Here is a 14933-nt window from a genome sequence, read left to right as displayed (position 1 = left end):
TTAAGTTGGCAGAAAGTAACCTGCAGATGTGTTTTTTCTTAGCCCACATGGAGCTTTTTAGAATAATTTTGCCTGCTTCCCTCCCCTTCTTCTCTTTCTTCACAAAGGAATCTGATTTCCAGCTCCTTCTGAAATACCACAGAGCTAACAATGTGGGCTTGCATCCAGTCTGGCACCAGGCTGGTACTCAGTGGTAGCTCCCCCTTCAGGAACACACAGATTTGCCACGGTCCCCAGCAATCCCAGTCTCCCGCATTTATTTTACCTTTTATGGCTGTGCAGGCATTTGATTTTGTGAATCCCTCCCTTCCAGTCCCTGATTCCACCTTCCGACCTGGGCTGTCCTTCCCACTTTCCTGTCCTAGCCCAAATTCACCCTGCCCTCAACCAGATGAAGGCCTGTCTTTATGTAAAGTCTTTCCAGCTAACTTCTCAAAGCTCTCACTGGCGTGGGCTGTCTCAGACCACAGACTGGCTGCTGACTGTCCACTGCCAGGGGCTATCTGCTAGTTATTAAGTGTTTTCAGGAATATTTGCTGAATGTATGTGATGGGCACCTCACTGTGCTAGGCTCTGTGAAGTGGAAAGCACTCACAGTTTAGCATGGAAACGGCAGCAAAACAGAAAAAGAATCGTGGTCCTCTGTCCCTTGCAGACACTCCTCACACGCCCAGCCCTGGGAGGAACTGTAGTACACAGCTGCCCGCACCTGGGGATACCACTCGCTCCCAGGTAAGGTCACACGGATGGTTCTGGAATTCTCCAGGAGAAAAGAAGACTCTTCATGCCAGAAGGAAGTCAGGGTACATGTAGCACAGCTACACCATCGCTGCCGAGCGTGCCAACTTCAGAGTGATGCCCAGGCCCAGGAGGCTCCTGGGCAAGGGCCTTCTTAGAGCTGGGTGGCTCTGCCAAGGGAAGCTACAGGCCCCTACCAGGCTCCTTGGAGATGGGAGCACTACAGGAGGGAGTTAAGAGTAACTCCAGGTTAGAACAGATAAGAACCAGAGTGAGTGTTTTACATGTGCTCAGAGAATTCTGAACTCTTTATTTTTAAAAAATTTATTTATTTATTTGAAAGGATTACACAGGGAAGGAGAGGCAGAGAGAGAAAGAGGTCTTCCATCCACTGGTTCACTCCCCAAATGGCTGCAATGGCCGGGGCTGAACTGATCTGAAGCCAGGAGCCAAGAGCTTCTTCTGGGTCTCCCACGTAGGTGCAGGAGCCCAAGGACTTGGGCCATCTTCTACTGCTTTCCCAGGCCATAGCAGAGAGCTGGATCGGAAGTGGAGAAGCTGGGACTTGAACCGGCGCCCATATGAGATGCCAGCACTACAGGCTGTGGCTTTACCTGCTAGGCCACAGCACTGGCCCCCTGGACTCTGTTCCTTTTAGTAAAAATTAAACAACCATAATCTCTGGAAAACTGCTTGGCAATATCTGATAAAACTGATAAATACCAAACCTTTCACCCATTCTTAATTGTATGTTAATGTAATCCCATTCTTAATTGTATACCAGAAGACATGTATGAGAGCACTTCAAAAATTTGCAGAAAATAGAATTAAAAGTTGTTTACCATGATGCATAAAAAATTATGAAATCCATACAGATGAGGGATCTTTAAAAAGTTCATGGAAAATACACATTATGAACTCAGGGTAGCACCATTAGTAATAGCCCCAAACTAAAAATAATCCAAATGTCCATCAGCAAAATATGTCAATGACAAAGAACAACCCATGGAATATACATGATAATGTGGATGAGTCTCATAGACATTGACCAAAGAAGCCTGACATAAAAGTCATATCTACTCTTGGTACAGGTATTTGGTCTGGTGGTCATGTCACTGGTCGGAATGCCCATATATGTCTCATTGCAGAGTGTCTGAGTTTCAGTCCTGGGTCTTCTCTCCATTCCAGCTTCCTGCTAATGCACACCCCAGGAGGCAGCAGGCGAGACCTGGATTGAGTTCCCAACTCCTGGCTTCAGCCCGGCACAGGCCTTGCTGTTGTGGGCATTTGAGGAGTTAACCATCACAGAGGGATGCTCGCTCGCTCTCTTTCTCTCTCTCTCCCCTCTCCTTCCCTCCCTCCCTCCCTTATTCTATTCTATTCTATTCTATTCTATTCTATTCTATTTTACCACAAGTCTTTTGGTGAACATATGTTCGCATTCCTCTTGAGTATATATTTAGGAATGGGATCGCTGGGACATAGCTGTGGTGGCTTTGTAATGTGTCAACTTCGCTAGAGTGAACTACATTTCCCAAATTCCCTTTCATGTATGTTTCCAATTAGGGGGGCCCTAGCAGAAACTTTTGCATGTGATTTGGAGGGTGGAAGAAAGGCGGTGGCAATGTTGGATTTGACATTTGCAAGCTCAAGGAGGAGCTCTGGTGCCCAGGCACATTGTTGCTGACCTGCTGGCTCTCCTCACTGACATGGGGTAGCAGCCAGGCCTGCAACTGCTCTGCCTTTTCCCGAAAGCTCTGACTCCTGGGCCAGATGTTTCTTCTGCAGTTCACCCACATCAAGTTTGGAGGCAGTGAGAACTGCCACAAGTTCCAGTTTGTCCTCAAGGGTTCCAGCTGGTGCTCACGGATTCCAAGCTTGTCCCCTGTCCCCTCAACTTATATCCATCTTCCCTTCCCAATGGCCTGAGCTATGGACTTTATGCTCCAACATCAGATTTAAAAAGAGTATCCTGACAAAGACTTTCACCAGCTTACACAATCGCTCAAGTCAAATCCCATCTGTTTCTCAAGCCAAATGCTTATACAATAGCATACGCGTGTTTTTAATTTCATAAGAAACTGCCAAACTGTTTTCTAAAATGGTTGTCCTTATTTAGACTCCCATAAGCAGGGTATGAGAGTTCCAGTTGCTTCACATACTCATTAGCAAAAATTAGCCATGATTTTGTCAACACACTACACTGTGCAAATCCAAGTAAGGCAACAGGGCGCCTGGCTTTGGCCTCTGCTGTGAGTCATGCCCTCACCCAGGTTACGAATGCAGACAAGCTCTTCAAAGTCCATGGGAATGGGTGTGATGGAAAAATTGAGTGGATTTCAGGTTTTTTTGCACCAACATAAATTTATCTTTTAATATCATTTTCCACAAACTTTTTGAAGTATCCTTGTATATTTAACCTAACAACCCCAGTTGGGAATTTATCATACAGGTATATACTGGTATATGATACTATGTTATGAATGTATGAGGTCATTTATTGTTATTAATAACAAAAGATTGAAAAATAATTCAAGTATCTATAAATAGGGGACTGGCAGTACATTTCATATAAATTATATAATTTTATGTATCAAAAAAACAGAAGACAGGGGCAGGCATTGTGGCACAGTGGCTGAAGCTGCTGCCTGCGACACCTGTATCTCATACCAGAATGCCTGGTTCAAGTCCTGGCTACTCCACACTTCAGATTCACCTTCTTACTATGCACCTTGGAGGTAGCAGGTGAAGGCTCAAATACCTGGGTTCCAGACTGCTGGAATTCCTCGTTCTTGGCTTCAGCCTGGCTTAGCCCTGGCTCTGCAGATATTTGGGAAGTGAACCAGAAGACTGAAGATGCTCTCTTCTCTCTCTCTCTCTCTCTCTCTCTCTGTCACTCTGCCTTTCAAATAAAATAAAGAAAAAAAAAAACCCAGAAGACAGGAAATCTCCAATGTACTGATACGTGAAGATGTTTGTATTGGTCATCGTTCTTCAGAGAGAGAAAGAGACGAAAGAGAGAGAATCGGCTCACACGGTTGTGAAGGTTGGCAGTTCCCGAGAGCTTCAGGTCCAAGATCTGAAGCAGCAAACTAGAGACCCCAGAGAGGCAGTGGTTCCGTTCCAGTCTGAGTTCAAAGGCCTAGAACATGGAAGAGCTGATGGTGTAGCTCTGGAAGGCTTGAGAACTAAGAAGGCCTAGGTTTCGATTCAAGTCCGAAGGCTGAGGAAAGCAGAACTCTAAGTTCCAAGGCTAGCTGCGTAGGGATTCTGTCCTGGTCCGGGGATGGTCAACCTTCTTGTTCTATTCAGTCCTTCCATTGACTGGACGTGGTCCACCCTCCTTGGGAAGAGCCATCTCCTTTATTTATCTGCTGATTTTTAAAACTTTGGAGTATGCATTTATTTGAGAGAGAGCGAGAGCACTCCCCCATTTGGGCTGGCTCACTTCCCAAATGTTCACAATGGCTGGGCTGTACTAGCCAGAATCCAGAAGCCAGAAATGCAATCCAGTTCTCCCACACAGGAGGCAGGTACTCAACAATTACTTGAGCCATTCCTGGGTTTGCATTAACAGGAAGCTGGAGTCAGGAACTGGAGCCAGGAATTGAATCCAGGTAGCTGATTCAGGATGTGAGCACCAACTGCTAGGCTAAATGCCCACTCCTTTTTCTTTTTCTTTTTCTTTTTCTGTTTTTTTTTTCTTTTCTTTTCTTTTCTTTTTTTTTTTAGATTTATTTGAAAGGCAGAGTTACAGAGAAGCAGAGGCAGAGAGAAAGAGAGAGGTCTTCCATCTGCTGGTTCATTCCCCAAGTGGCCGCAACAGTCAGAGCTGCGCCAGTCCGAAGCCAGGAGCCAGGCGCTTCTTCTGGGTCTCCCATGCAGGTGCAGGGACCCAAGGGCTTGGGACATCTTTTACTGCTTCTACTGCTTTCCTAGACCATAGCAGAGAGCTGGAAGGGAAGTGGAGCCGCTGGTACTTGAACTGGCGCCCACATGGAATGCCAGCACTGTAGGCAGCGGCTTTACTCACTATGTCAGAGCACCGGCCCCACCCACTCCTTTTAAAAAATTTTAAAAACTTACTTGAGAGGCAGAGTCATCTGATTAATTTTTTACTTTGCATAATATTTGTCTTTTTACAGTTTATTTTTATTTGAAAGGCAGAGCTACACAAAGACAGAGAGGGCTCTTCCATCCACTGGTTCATTTCCCAAATGCCCACAACAGCCAGGGCTGGATCAGCCTGAAGCCAGGAGCCAGGAACTCCGTCCAGGCCTCCCACATGGGTGGCAGGGACCCAAGTACTTGAGCCTTTATCTGGTGCCTCCCAGGGTGCACATTAACAAGAAGCTGGTTCAGAAGCGGAGGTGGGACTCCATCTCAGACGTTCTGATATGAGTTGTGAAAGTCCTAAGCATTGGTTTAACCTGGTGCACCAGAACACCTGCCACAGGTGGGTGATCAGCATTAGATCAGATGGTAACGTCCATCTTGCCAGCAGTCTCACCTTTGGTGGCTTTGATGAACAAAGCGACCAGGCTGGAGATGGCCATGGGGCAAGGAAATGAGGGCAGCTACTGACCAACAACCAGCCCTGCAGAGAGACCTTCAGTCCGTCAGCACACAAGGGACTGAAATCTGTCAACAACCCAAGTAGCTTGCAGCCTTCTTCAGCTAAGCCTTCAGACGAGATCCTAGTTCTGGCTGGCACCTTGACTGCAGGCCTGTAAGAAATCCTGTGGGGGCCGGCACTGTGGCGTAACAGGTAAAGCTGCCGTCTGCAGTGCCAGCATCCCATGTGGGTGCCGGTTCGAGTCCCGGTTGCTCCACTTCCAATCTAACTCCCTGCTAAAGAGAGAGGTCTTCCATCTGCTGGTTCACTCCCCAAGTGGCCGCAGCAGCCAGAGCTGTGCCAATCCGAAGTTGGGAGCCAGGCGCTTCTTCCGGGTCGCCCATGGAAAGCAGCAGCAGATGGCCCGAGTTCTTGAGCCCTTGCTTCCACATGGGAGACCTGGAAGAGGCTCCTGGCTCCTGGCTTCACTCCTGCTGTTGCTGTCATTTAGGGAGTGAGCCATTGATCTCTCTCTGTCTCTGCCTCTCTGTATTTCTGCCTTTCAAATAAATAAATAAGTCTTTTAAAAAAGAAAGAAATGAAGGAAGGAAGAAAGAAACCCTGCAGCACGAAACCCAGCTAAGCTGTGCATGGACTCTGGACCCACAGAAAATGAGAGCACATGTTGTTTTAGCCACCAAACTGCTGGTAATGTGTTACACAGTAAAGAGATAACATACGCAGGCTCTTTTCGGTTCTCTCACTATTATTATTCCTGTGAACGCTGCTGTGTGTCTCCAGAACACAAGAGCTGAAGCTGCTCCCTGGTACATGCTGGGTGCATGCCCGGGAATGGAACTGCTGGAGGTCAGGATTTACAAATGTTCAGCCAGACACAGGTTTGCACCATGGCCATGGTTTGGTGGTCAGCGTTGGGAGGAAACCTGGTCTCCCTCCATAGAACCTGGGGTCAGGCTAGGGTTGGGAGCCACATGGAGCGCTGAATGGAGGGTCAGTGCCAGGGCAAGGTTGAGGGTGTGTGGCCACTGCTGGGGAGAATACGAAGCCTTGGGTTTGAGGTTCAGTTTTTAGACGAGGTTGGAGGACAACATGAGGGTGGGTTTGGGGTGCATCATCAGTTGCTACACAGGGCCCAGCCACCCACAGGAAGAGACCCAGTCTAGGCCCACAAGGCTTTCAATCAAGGAGGGAGGAGGGAAGGGTCCTGAGGACAAGAGGAGCGCAGCAGGAACTGGGTACCCTGAGGGATCCAGCACAAAGAGACGGCAGGCCAGGAAAGCGAGCACAACAACTTTAATGGGGGCAGCCCTGTGTCATATCCCCCAGACGCTACCCACAGGACACGCCCCCAGGCAGGGAAGGCCGTCGGTACAGGCACATCTTAAGTTGCCCCTCTTCTGGGCTGATCCCACTCCTCACCCCTTCCTCTCCAGCTTCTGTGGCCGCCAGTCCCAAGCTGGGTCACAGGTGACCACCCTGGAGCGGCAAGGAGGCCGGTCAGCTGCAGGGGGCTGCTTCACCCATCGCCGAGGGCAGCGAGAGCTATCCTGGATGGAGAGGCTCTTGTCCTCAGAGCTCTGCGGGGACCAGGTTCTAGGGTTGTGGATGGAACCAGGGGCCTGCCCCCCAAGGCCCAGTGCCGGAAGCACCAAGGAGGGGCCCCAGGTGCCGGGCACTGCTTTGGGGGGCTTGCCAGGTCTCCGCATGTGGCTTCTGGGCTCTGGAAAGCATTCCATTCTCCTGACCCGGATGGAGTGGAAGCAGGCAGCTCAGTCCTAGACCTCCTCTCCAAGGGCCCCGGTCCCATCAGGCCCCATGCTCACCCCCACCCCAAGGAGGGAAAGCACTGGCGCCGCCCTCCCAGGCGTCGGTCCCTCGGTGGGTGCCTCTGGCATCTGGGCTCTGGTGGGTACTGGGGCAGCTGCTCACCGCTGTTTCCGCTCAGCCTGCTGCAGCCTGCGGGAGAGGTCCTCTATGCGCACATTCTTGAGCTGCAGCAGGTGCTCCAAGCGCCTCACCTTCATCTGCAGGACCTAGGCCCCCACCGCAGAGGTCAAGCCCCACGGCCCCTGCCTCTGCAGACCCCAAGTGCCCCCAAGCCTTCCCAGTACACTCACCTGCACGGTCTCCTGTGAGGCCAACAACTCCTGGTCCTTTTCAGCAATTTGGAGGATGAAGTTTGGGTTGCCCTGTAGCACTTGGCTATGCCCTAGAGGCCGGGGCACAGGCGGCTGGTTCCCCCTGGGGTGGGAAGCACCTTAGCCACCCTCACGGTTCCAGTGCCTCCCAGGTGCAGCCTACTCACCCCCTACCCGATCTGTGTACTGAGATCAGGAGCTCCCAGCTTCTGTACCTGAGCTGTGCTCCTGCTTCAGGGTCTGGGACACTCTCCCTTTGGGCCTTCTGGGACAAACCTGAGTCAAGGCAGGTGGAAAAGTGAGTATGTCAGACTCCGAATCGCTTGTCCCTCCTCTTCCCGCAGCTCCATCAGCAACAAGAAGGCCAGGAGGAAATCTCCTCTTGGGAGTAGTACAGGAAAAGGCCACCTTACCCACATCCATGTAGCCACTGCCATCTTGGGGAGCCAGCTCCTGAAAGAACCCCAGGGTCCACTGTGAGCCTGGGCTCACCCACCCCCAAGAAGCCCATGGCCCCTTCCACTGTCCCCTGACCAGGCTCTCTTTACCAGGTACTCCTCCCCCATACCCATTGCCAAAGCAAGTATTTCTGCTGCCTGGGAAGTGCCCCCCCCCCCCAGCAGCTGGAGAAGGCGCAGCAGGTGGTACCTGCAGGGAGCCAGAGCCCTGCTTCCTTCGTCTCTGCCGCTCCTCCAGGCGCTGCCTGAGTGGGATGAGCACCAGCTCCACCACGCCCGGGGCACACTGGGCAATCTTGCGCATCACGTCCTCCGGGACTGAGAAGTTCAGCTTGTTCAGCACCTTCCTGAGGGGCAAGGGGGGCCAGACACAGGGATGGCAGACTGGGTCCTGCAGCAATGAAGTGCAGGATGGCAAAGGGAGGGGGCACGGCGGTCGCAGCCTCTAACGGGCAAGTCTAGGGGAGCAGAAGGGCACCCCATGTGAGCCCCACTGTTTGGGTGTTCCCATGGCCCCAGTCTCCTTCTCATTAAAAGGATTCCTTGATTTTCTTAGTCTTGGCCCTCCCACCCTGCCACCAGCACAGCCACAGCCTGGGCATTCAAGGAGGTGGAGGGGTTGGGGCAGCCCTTCCTGGGAACCCAGAGTCGGGGCTGGACATTCCCCCTCCTGCACCAAGAGCTCGGCTACCTGTTCAGATGACCCCAGTTGCTGAGCTTCTGCTGGAGGGAGTTGGCAGGGACATAATTGTGCATCTCCACCATCTTGGGGAAGTAAAACTTGATGACCTCTGCAACCAGGACTGGGGCAGGGGGTGGGGACAGACATGGAAGGTGGGGGGATGGGTGAAGGGGTGGCAAAGAGGAGAGTGGGGTAGAAGGACCAGGGGAGAGTCAGAGATGTGGAAGGAAAGAGATGATTGGGAGGGAGGCAGAAAAAGTGAGATCAGCGGTCAAATGGAGGAGACCAGCACATCTCAGAGGAGCTGTACCTCTTCCCCATCTCCACACCTCCAGCCGAGAGTAAGGACCCCAAAGTGCCCTTCAGGAACCCAGGGCCCCAGGCTAGGAATTCACGTGGATGCACACACACACAGACTCCAACACTAACAGTAACACACATATGAACAGATTCACAAGACAGAATACACAGCAACCAGAGAGCACACACAGAGATGCACAAACACATAAGCAGATGCACATCTTAGTCATCTAGGGCCCTGGAGGGAGTCTCCCTCTCACACACACACATCCGTATGTATACAGATGGAACATGTAGACATTTGTAGACATGTACACAGTGTAAACAGAACACACACACACACAAGCACAAACACACAATTGAAGACCCAGTAAACAGACCCCAGCCCCACACACAACCCACAGCACAGACGCACAAAGTGACAGTATGCACACATCCCTGACACACACACACACGCACACACTCAAGGGGGCACATACCTCCGTCACTGAAGTCCCGAGAGAGGTTTCGCTTGGGTCGGGACAGAGGGATGTTGTCTACCCACAGGTACAGCTGGTGCAGCGCCTCCTCATCCACGTTGCTCGCCATTGGAGGCCTCGACAAGGCCAGGCCGTTCGTGCAGCGTCCAGCCCCAGCCTCAGGACCCCTTAAGCGCTCCCTGTCTCCCTACTGCGGACGCCGGGATCCGCGTTTCTTTCTAACCCGGAGACTCACGTCCCAGCTGGGAGCGGCCATATTGTTTTCTGAAACCATGGCAACCATTCTCGACTCGCGGGGCGGGCTAGAGGGGCAGGGCCTTCTGGGAGTCGTAGTTTTTCCCCGCCCCCGCTCCGTCCTGCCAGGTCCGAACTTTGAAAAGGCAGTTAGGTGTCCTTGCTTCCCCTCCTCCCCAAGAAGGTATCGCCTGGACGCCCACGCCACCTGCTGACCAGCCACTGACCCATTCTGGGACCTACTAATGTCAAGAGGGAGCAGCGTTGTGGCATAGTGGGTAAAGCCGCCGCCTGCAGTGCCAGCATCCCATATGGGCCCCTGGTTCGAATGCCAGCTGCTCCACTTCCAACCCAGCTCTCTGCTATGGCTGGGAAAGCAGTAGAAGACCCAGGTCTTTGGGCCCCTGCACCCGCGTGGGAGACCCAGAAGACGATCCTGGCTCCTGGCTTCAGATCCCAAACTTCACAGCTCCAGCCATTGCGGCCATCTGGAGAGTGAACCAGCAGATGGAAGACCTCTCTCTCTGCCTCTGCTTCTCTGTAATGCTGCCTTTCAAATAAATAAATAAAATTTAAAAATAATAACAAATAAAAGTCAACCAGACCCCCAGGACCCTTGCATAACTTGCATCCTCATGACTGGGAAACCCCTTCTGGGCCCTTAAGCTCTCAGCAGTAAGGAAGGCAACACCTTCTACCTTATCTGGGGGCCCATTGCTAACAATGTGCTACCTATCTGGACTGTGTGACAGTGACAGGCTGTGTGACACCACTTCCTTGCGAGCTTCCTCTCCAAAGCTCTGTGCTTGTGGGGTCACTCCCCCACCTCCCAGCAGTGTCCCAGGGGCCACTTAATATGAAACTCAGACTCCCAGGGAGAACGCTAGAGGCCAGTCCTTAGCCCTGTTTGTGAAGCAGAATGGTTCTCGCCTACTTCTCCCACAGGGGTAACGGGAAAGCGCGCTGGACCGCCTGGAGGCACGCTTCTCTTTACAGAAGACCCGTATGTGTGTGGGGACTGGGGCAATGGGAGTTGGTAAGAGGTACAGGTCCAGCAAGAATGGAGCTTCCCACATGCCTCCTCTTCCTCCAAGGAGCCATTCTTCCATGGATTAGAAACTGATTTAAGTATCCAGTTCCATTTCAAAACAGCACTGCCTGGAGGCTTGGGAATCTGAGTTCCGCTTAGGGAAGGGGCACAGACTAGCAGTCAGGGGCACTTACAGTGGAGAAAGCTTGCTCCCAACACAGACCAGCGTGGCTTCTACGGTTTCACCTGCCTCATCGGGGCTTGGTGAACATCTCAAGTGTTTAGCACAGAGCCTAGTACCACTGCAAGGGCCTTCTGTATCATCGGTTGGTGGGATCATTAATGAGACGACCCCAGTGCCAGCAGAGGTGTTGGTGGCAGGAGACAAATGGAAGTGATTGGCTTTCTTGGTACTTGAGCTGAGGACCAGGGTTGACCTGGGGCATCTGGGGAGAGGGCCAGGAGCAGGCTGGGCGTCTGGGCTTATTTCTGACTTCCTGGTCTCCTCCTCCAAGGCTTGGATTAAGGACGGGGAGGGATGGCAGAGGAATGCCGACTGCATTCTGTTGTCAGTTTCAGAGCGTCAGAGGCCTGCAGGGGTGCAGACGGGCCCAGAGTAAAAGTCCTCACTTTCCTGAAGTCATGCAGAGTGGCCTTGCCTTTCTAGAAGGGACCGCACCCAGGGTAGGCAAGGGACAAAAGATGGCCTAGATATCCAACCCCCGCCCCCCAACATTCCAGGGTGGGGAAAGGAGGAACTTGGGGGCAAGAGGAGGGGCAGGGTGGTGGGAGGGAACCACAGGTGATGTGCCAGCCCCTGGCAGGGTGGGAAAACCGGTTTGGGGCCCAGAGCTGCCTGCCCTGCTCAGGACTTCCTTTGGCTGGGACTGTGGGGGCCCGAGGGCCTCACCGAGGGAGGGGCTGGGCTCTGAAAGGAGAAGGGAGCAAAGGGCCCGTCTCTGCCTCTGGACAGGGTGAGGGGGCCTAGAGGGCATCCTCAGCCTCTCGGGGTGCAAACTGTTTCTGGCAATCCGTATTCCTCCTGCTACTGTCCCCCAGGGCAGCCACCAGGCTTGGAGCTGCATCACTGAAAGGTACCTCTTAAGGTACCAAGTAAGCCGAAGGGTGCGCCCCGTGCCCTCCAACCGCAACCTGGACCACAGGACCTGCCCCAACACCCTCTTCCTTCCTGTCCTGGCCCCACTCTCCTTTAACCAGACCTGGGGGGAGGGTCTTGTCCCCAGGTGCATACTGGGTGACCTGGCCTCACAGACTGTTGCCTCCCTCCCACCTATCCCAGCCAAGTGACCCCAAAGCCTTGCAAGGCTAAGCTTCCTCAAACCCACCCTCCTGGTGGGTGCGCTGAAAACCTCTTCCTCCCCAAGCCTCGATCAAGTCTAGATGTGGCTGTTGAGGGCTCCTTGTGCCCCTCGCCCTGGTCAGGGCCACTCTCTCTCAACACTTTGCTTCCACATCCCACCAGATCAAGGACCAAAGAGAACCAGGCAAGGACGTGTCCCCCAGACAGACGCAAGCCCAGACCATGAAGGATGCACCCTTGGCTGTTAAAACGTTCACCCCCCACAAAAGGGAGTGGACGGATTTATTGAATTCAAACTGGGAAAGGAGCAGCTGGACGGCTGGACTCTGGGCCCAGCCCCAGGCCCCTCTGCCCAGGCTAGGGCCCTGCCAGAGAGGGATGAGAGGCACGGGGCCTGCAGCTGCCCAGCAAGGGAGGTGCCCACTGTCACTCCCCTGGAGGGCCTCTTGGAAAACTCCAATCTAGAAAGAAAACCAAGGGCCAAAGTCACACGGCCTGGCTACAGAAAGGGATTAGGGAGTTGGAAAGCAGGCAGAGGCAGGCTCAGCAGCCCGCAGCGAGTTAGACTGTGCTTCTCGAGGTGGCCCGGGGGGTGGGGGTGGGAGGCTGCCAGCCGGGCAGGGGCCTAGGCTGGACTCTTCCCCCTGGAGCCCTTCCCAGAATGGCTTTGGGGTCCCCCCCACCGAAGACCTGGTGTGGACGGCAGAGGGGAGAGGCACTCTCCGGCCAGGAGCGTCCAGTGCCCAGCCCTGGCTGCTGCCGTGGTCTAGTCCACTGATGGCATGGCGTGGTAGCACCGGACCGCTCCCCACCCACCCCACCTGGGGCAAATGGGGAGGAAAGAGGATTCAGAGAAAAGAGACAACGGGCAGGCAGTGAGGCTGACCTCAGCCCAGGCCCCCCCACCCTCCTGGGGCACCTGGGCCTGTCGCAGGGCCAGGGGAACATCACTGGAGGATGTGGGGCTCTCCGCTCTGGCTCCATCCACGGCGGTGGCCCAGGGAGTCCTCCGCCCTGGGCTGGTGCTGCCAGTGAGGATCAGAGGCTCAGCTCTGATGCCCGAGACCCCGCACGCCAGCCTGCCTGGCGTGGTTCTTCCTGGTCACGTGGACCAGATCGTGTTCTAAGTGGAGAATGTGGCTCTGCACCCTGTCGTCAATGGGGAAGGAGGTCAGGTACCTCTTGACCATGGCAAAGTAAGCCATGGCCTCCCCGAAGCTGGGCACGGGCACCTCGTCACCATCCTCCTCATCGTCTTCGTCGTCTTCGTCATCGTCCTCCTCCTCATCACCTTCCTCCTCCTCCTCACTGTCCGATTCCGAGTCCTCCCCGCCTTCCAGGAAGTGGAGGGTAGGGCACTGAGCCTCCTCCTGGGCACCGTAGCCCCCGTAGCTCCCACCGGCCCCCACGACCCCCTGGGCCCAGTCCTCGGCCTCCAAGCCCTCGGAGGAGCTCTCCTCTTCCTCCTCCTCCTCCTCCTCTTCATCACTGTCATCCACATCCCCCTCCTCCTCCACCTCCTCTTCCTCTCCCAGCTCCTCTCCTTCCCCTCCTTCCTCCTCCTCCTCCCCTTCTTCTTCCTCTTCCTCCTCCTCCTCCTCCCCTTCGCCCTCCTCTTCTTCTTCTTCTTCCTCCTCCTCCTCTTCTTCTTCCTCCTCCTCCTCCTCTTCCTCCCCCTCACTCTTGAGAGAAGTGGTGATGGTGGCGTTAGGGCCACCCCCAAAGCCGGCCTCCCGAAAGCACGCAGCTATGTCTGAGGGCTCCACCGCCTGCCAGGCCGCAGCCACGAAGTGCAGGGCCTCCATGAGGCCCAGCTGCAGGCCTGAGCGATCCTGGCCCTCCAGTGCGGCCATGGCCTTGAGCAGCATGGCCTGGCGGTAATGGCCCTTCACCTGCTGGACCACTCCCCGCTCCAGTGGGTGCACGGTGCCCGGGGGGAAGAACGCCAGCTGCACATGCCGCAGGCCCGAGGTGTCCAGGGACGGCGCGGCCAGGCGGCCGGCCAGCAGCAGAACCCGGCGGGACTCTGCAGCCATCCTGGTGTCCAGGGCCTTCAAGTACTTGGCCAGGGCCTGGGTGGTGACACCACCCTTCGAGTTGGCGGTGTAGTCGCAGGGCAGGCCGGCCTGGCCCGCGCGGGGCTTGGCGGACTTGCCGGCCACCAGCGGGGGCAGCTTCTCGCTGCCGTCGGCATTGGCACACAGCAGGACGCTCAGGCGCTGGGTGGCTTGGCGCGCCCTGCCATCGCCTCCGCACAGCCCCGAGGCCTGGTCGGGCAGAAAGTCGTACCACAGGCTGGTCTCGGTGGCGCTGAACACGTCCTGCGACGCGTAGCCCTCGGCCACCGACGGCGGCTGCTCCTCGCGAGCGCGCCAGCCCGTCGTGCCGCCGCCGCCGCCGCCGCCCTCCGAGGGCACGGCGGCCGGGCTGGCAGGGGCCGCGGGGGCCCGGGGGGCCGCGTTCCGCCCCCGGGCGCGGGCCACGCCGCTGCAGGACACCACTCCGTGGCGCCGGCGGAAGCGGTCCAGCCAGCCGTTGGAGGCGGTGAAGTCGTCCATGCCCAGCTCCTCGGCTATCCGAAGCGCTTTCTCCTTGAGGATGATGCCCTTGACCGGCAGGCCGGCGGCGCGGATCTGCTGGAACCAGGCGATGAGCAAGCCCTCGAGCTTGTCGTAAGGGGACAGCTTGTTGGTCTTGCGGCAGGTGGAGGCCACCCCGTACTTGCGCTCCGACGCCAGGATGGCGCGCTTGTTCTTCAGGATGGTGCTCAGCGTGGACGGCGGGATGTTGAAGCGCCGCGCGATCTCGCCCTTGCGCAGGTCCGGGTTCTCCTCCACCTCCTGGATGATCCGCGACTTCTCCCGGAACGTCAGCTGCCGCCGCTTGGGGCCCATCGCGGCGCGCCCCCCGCCCCGGGGCCCGGCACCGCCGCTGCCGCCCCGGGGCGGGGGGCCCCGGCCCGCGGCGGGGGGCACCT

At 55.4% G+C, this 14933-nt stretch overlaps 2 protein-coding genes across 3 annotated transcripts; both read right to left on the bottom strand.

The window, feature by feature from the left end:
* Positions 1-6597: 6597 nt before the first annotated feature.
* Positions 6598-9493, bottom strand: SPEF1 (sperm flagellar 1). 2 transcript variants are annotated; one of them, XM_062203924.1, is made up of 8 exons: positions 9372-9493; positions 8602-8713; positions 8101-8257; positions 7866-7905; positions 7668-7728; positions 7432-7555; positions 7244-7347; positions 6598-7054 (listed from the first exon to the last, which is right to left on the bottom strand). In XM_062203924.1, exons 1-8 carry the CDS (start codon positions 9478-9480, stop codon positions 6730-6732), a joined length of 1032 nt encoding a protein of 343 aa, XP_062059908.1. In that variant the 5' UTR covers positions 9481-9493; the 3' UTR covers positions 6598-6729. The 2 variants fall into 2 exon arrangements, with proteins under 2 accessions (XP_062059908.1, XP_062059909.1); XM_062203925.1 differs by having other exon boundaries at positions 6961-7347.
* A 3509-nt stretch (positions 9494-13002) lies between these two features.
* On the bottom strand, positions 13003-14874 carry CENPB (centromere protein B). The gene has a single exon (XM_062203923.1). The coding sequence runs from the start codon at positions 14848-14850 to the stop codon at positions 13003-13005; it is 1848 nt and encodes a 615-aa protein (XP_062059907.1). The 5' UTR covers positions 14851-14874.
* Positions 14875-14933: the final 59 nt, after the last annotated feature.

This window comes from Lepus europaeus, chromosome 10, assembly GCF_033115175.1.
Source record: "Lepus europaeus isolate LE1 chromosome 10, mLepTim1.pri, whole genome shotgun sequence".
NCBI classification, from domain to species: Eukaryota; Metazoa; Chordata; class Mammalia; order Lagomorpha; family Leporidae; genus Lepus; species Lepus europaeus.
The sequence above is the reverse complement of the archived record's forward strand: the minus strand, read 5'-3'. Positions and strand labels throughout refer to the sequence as shown.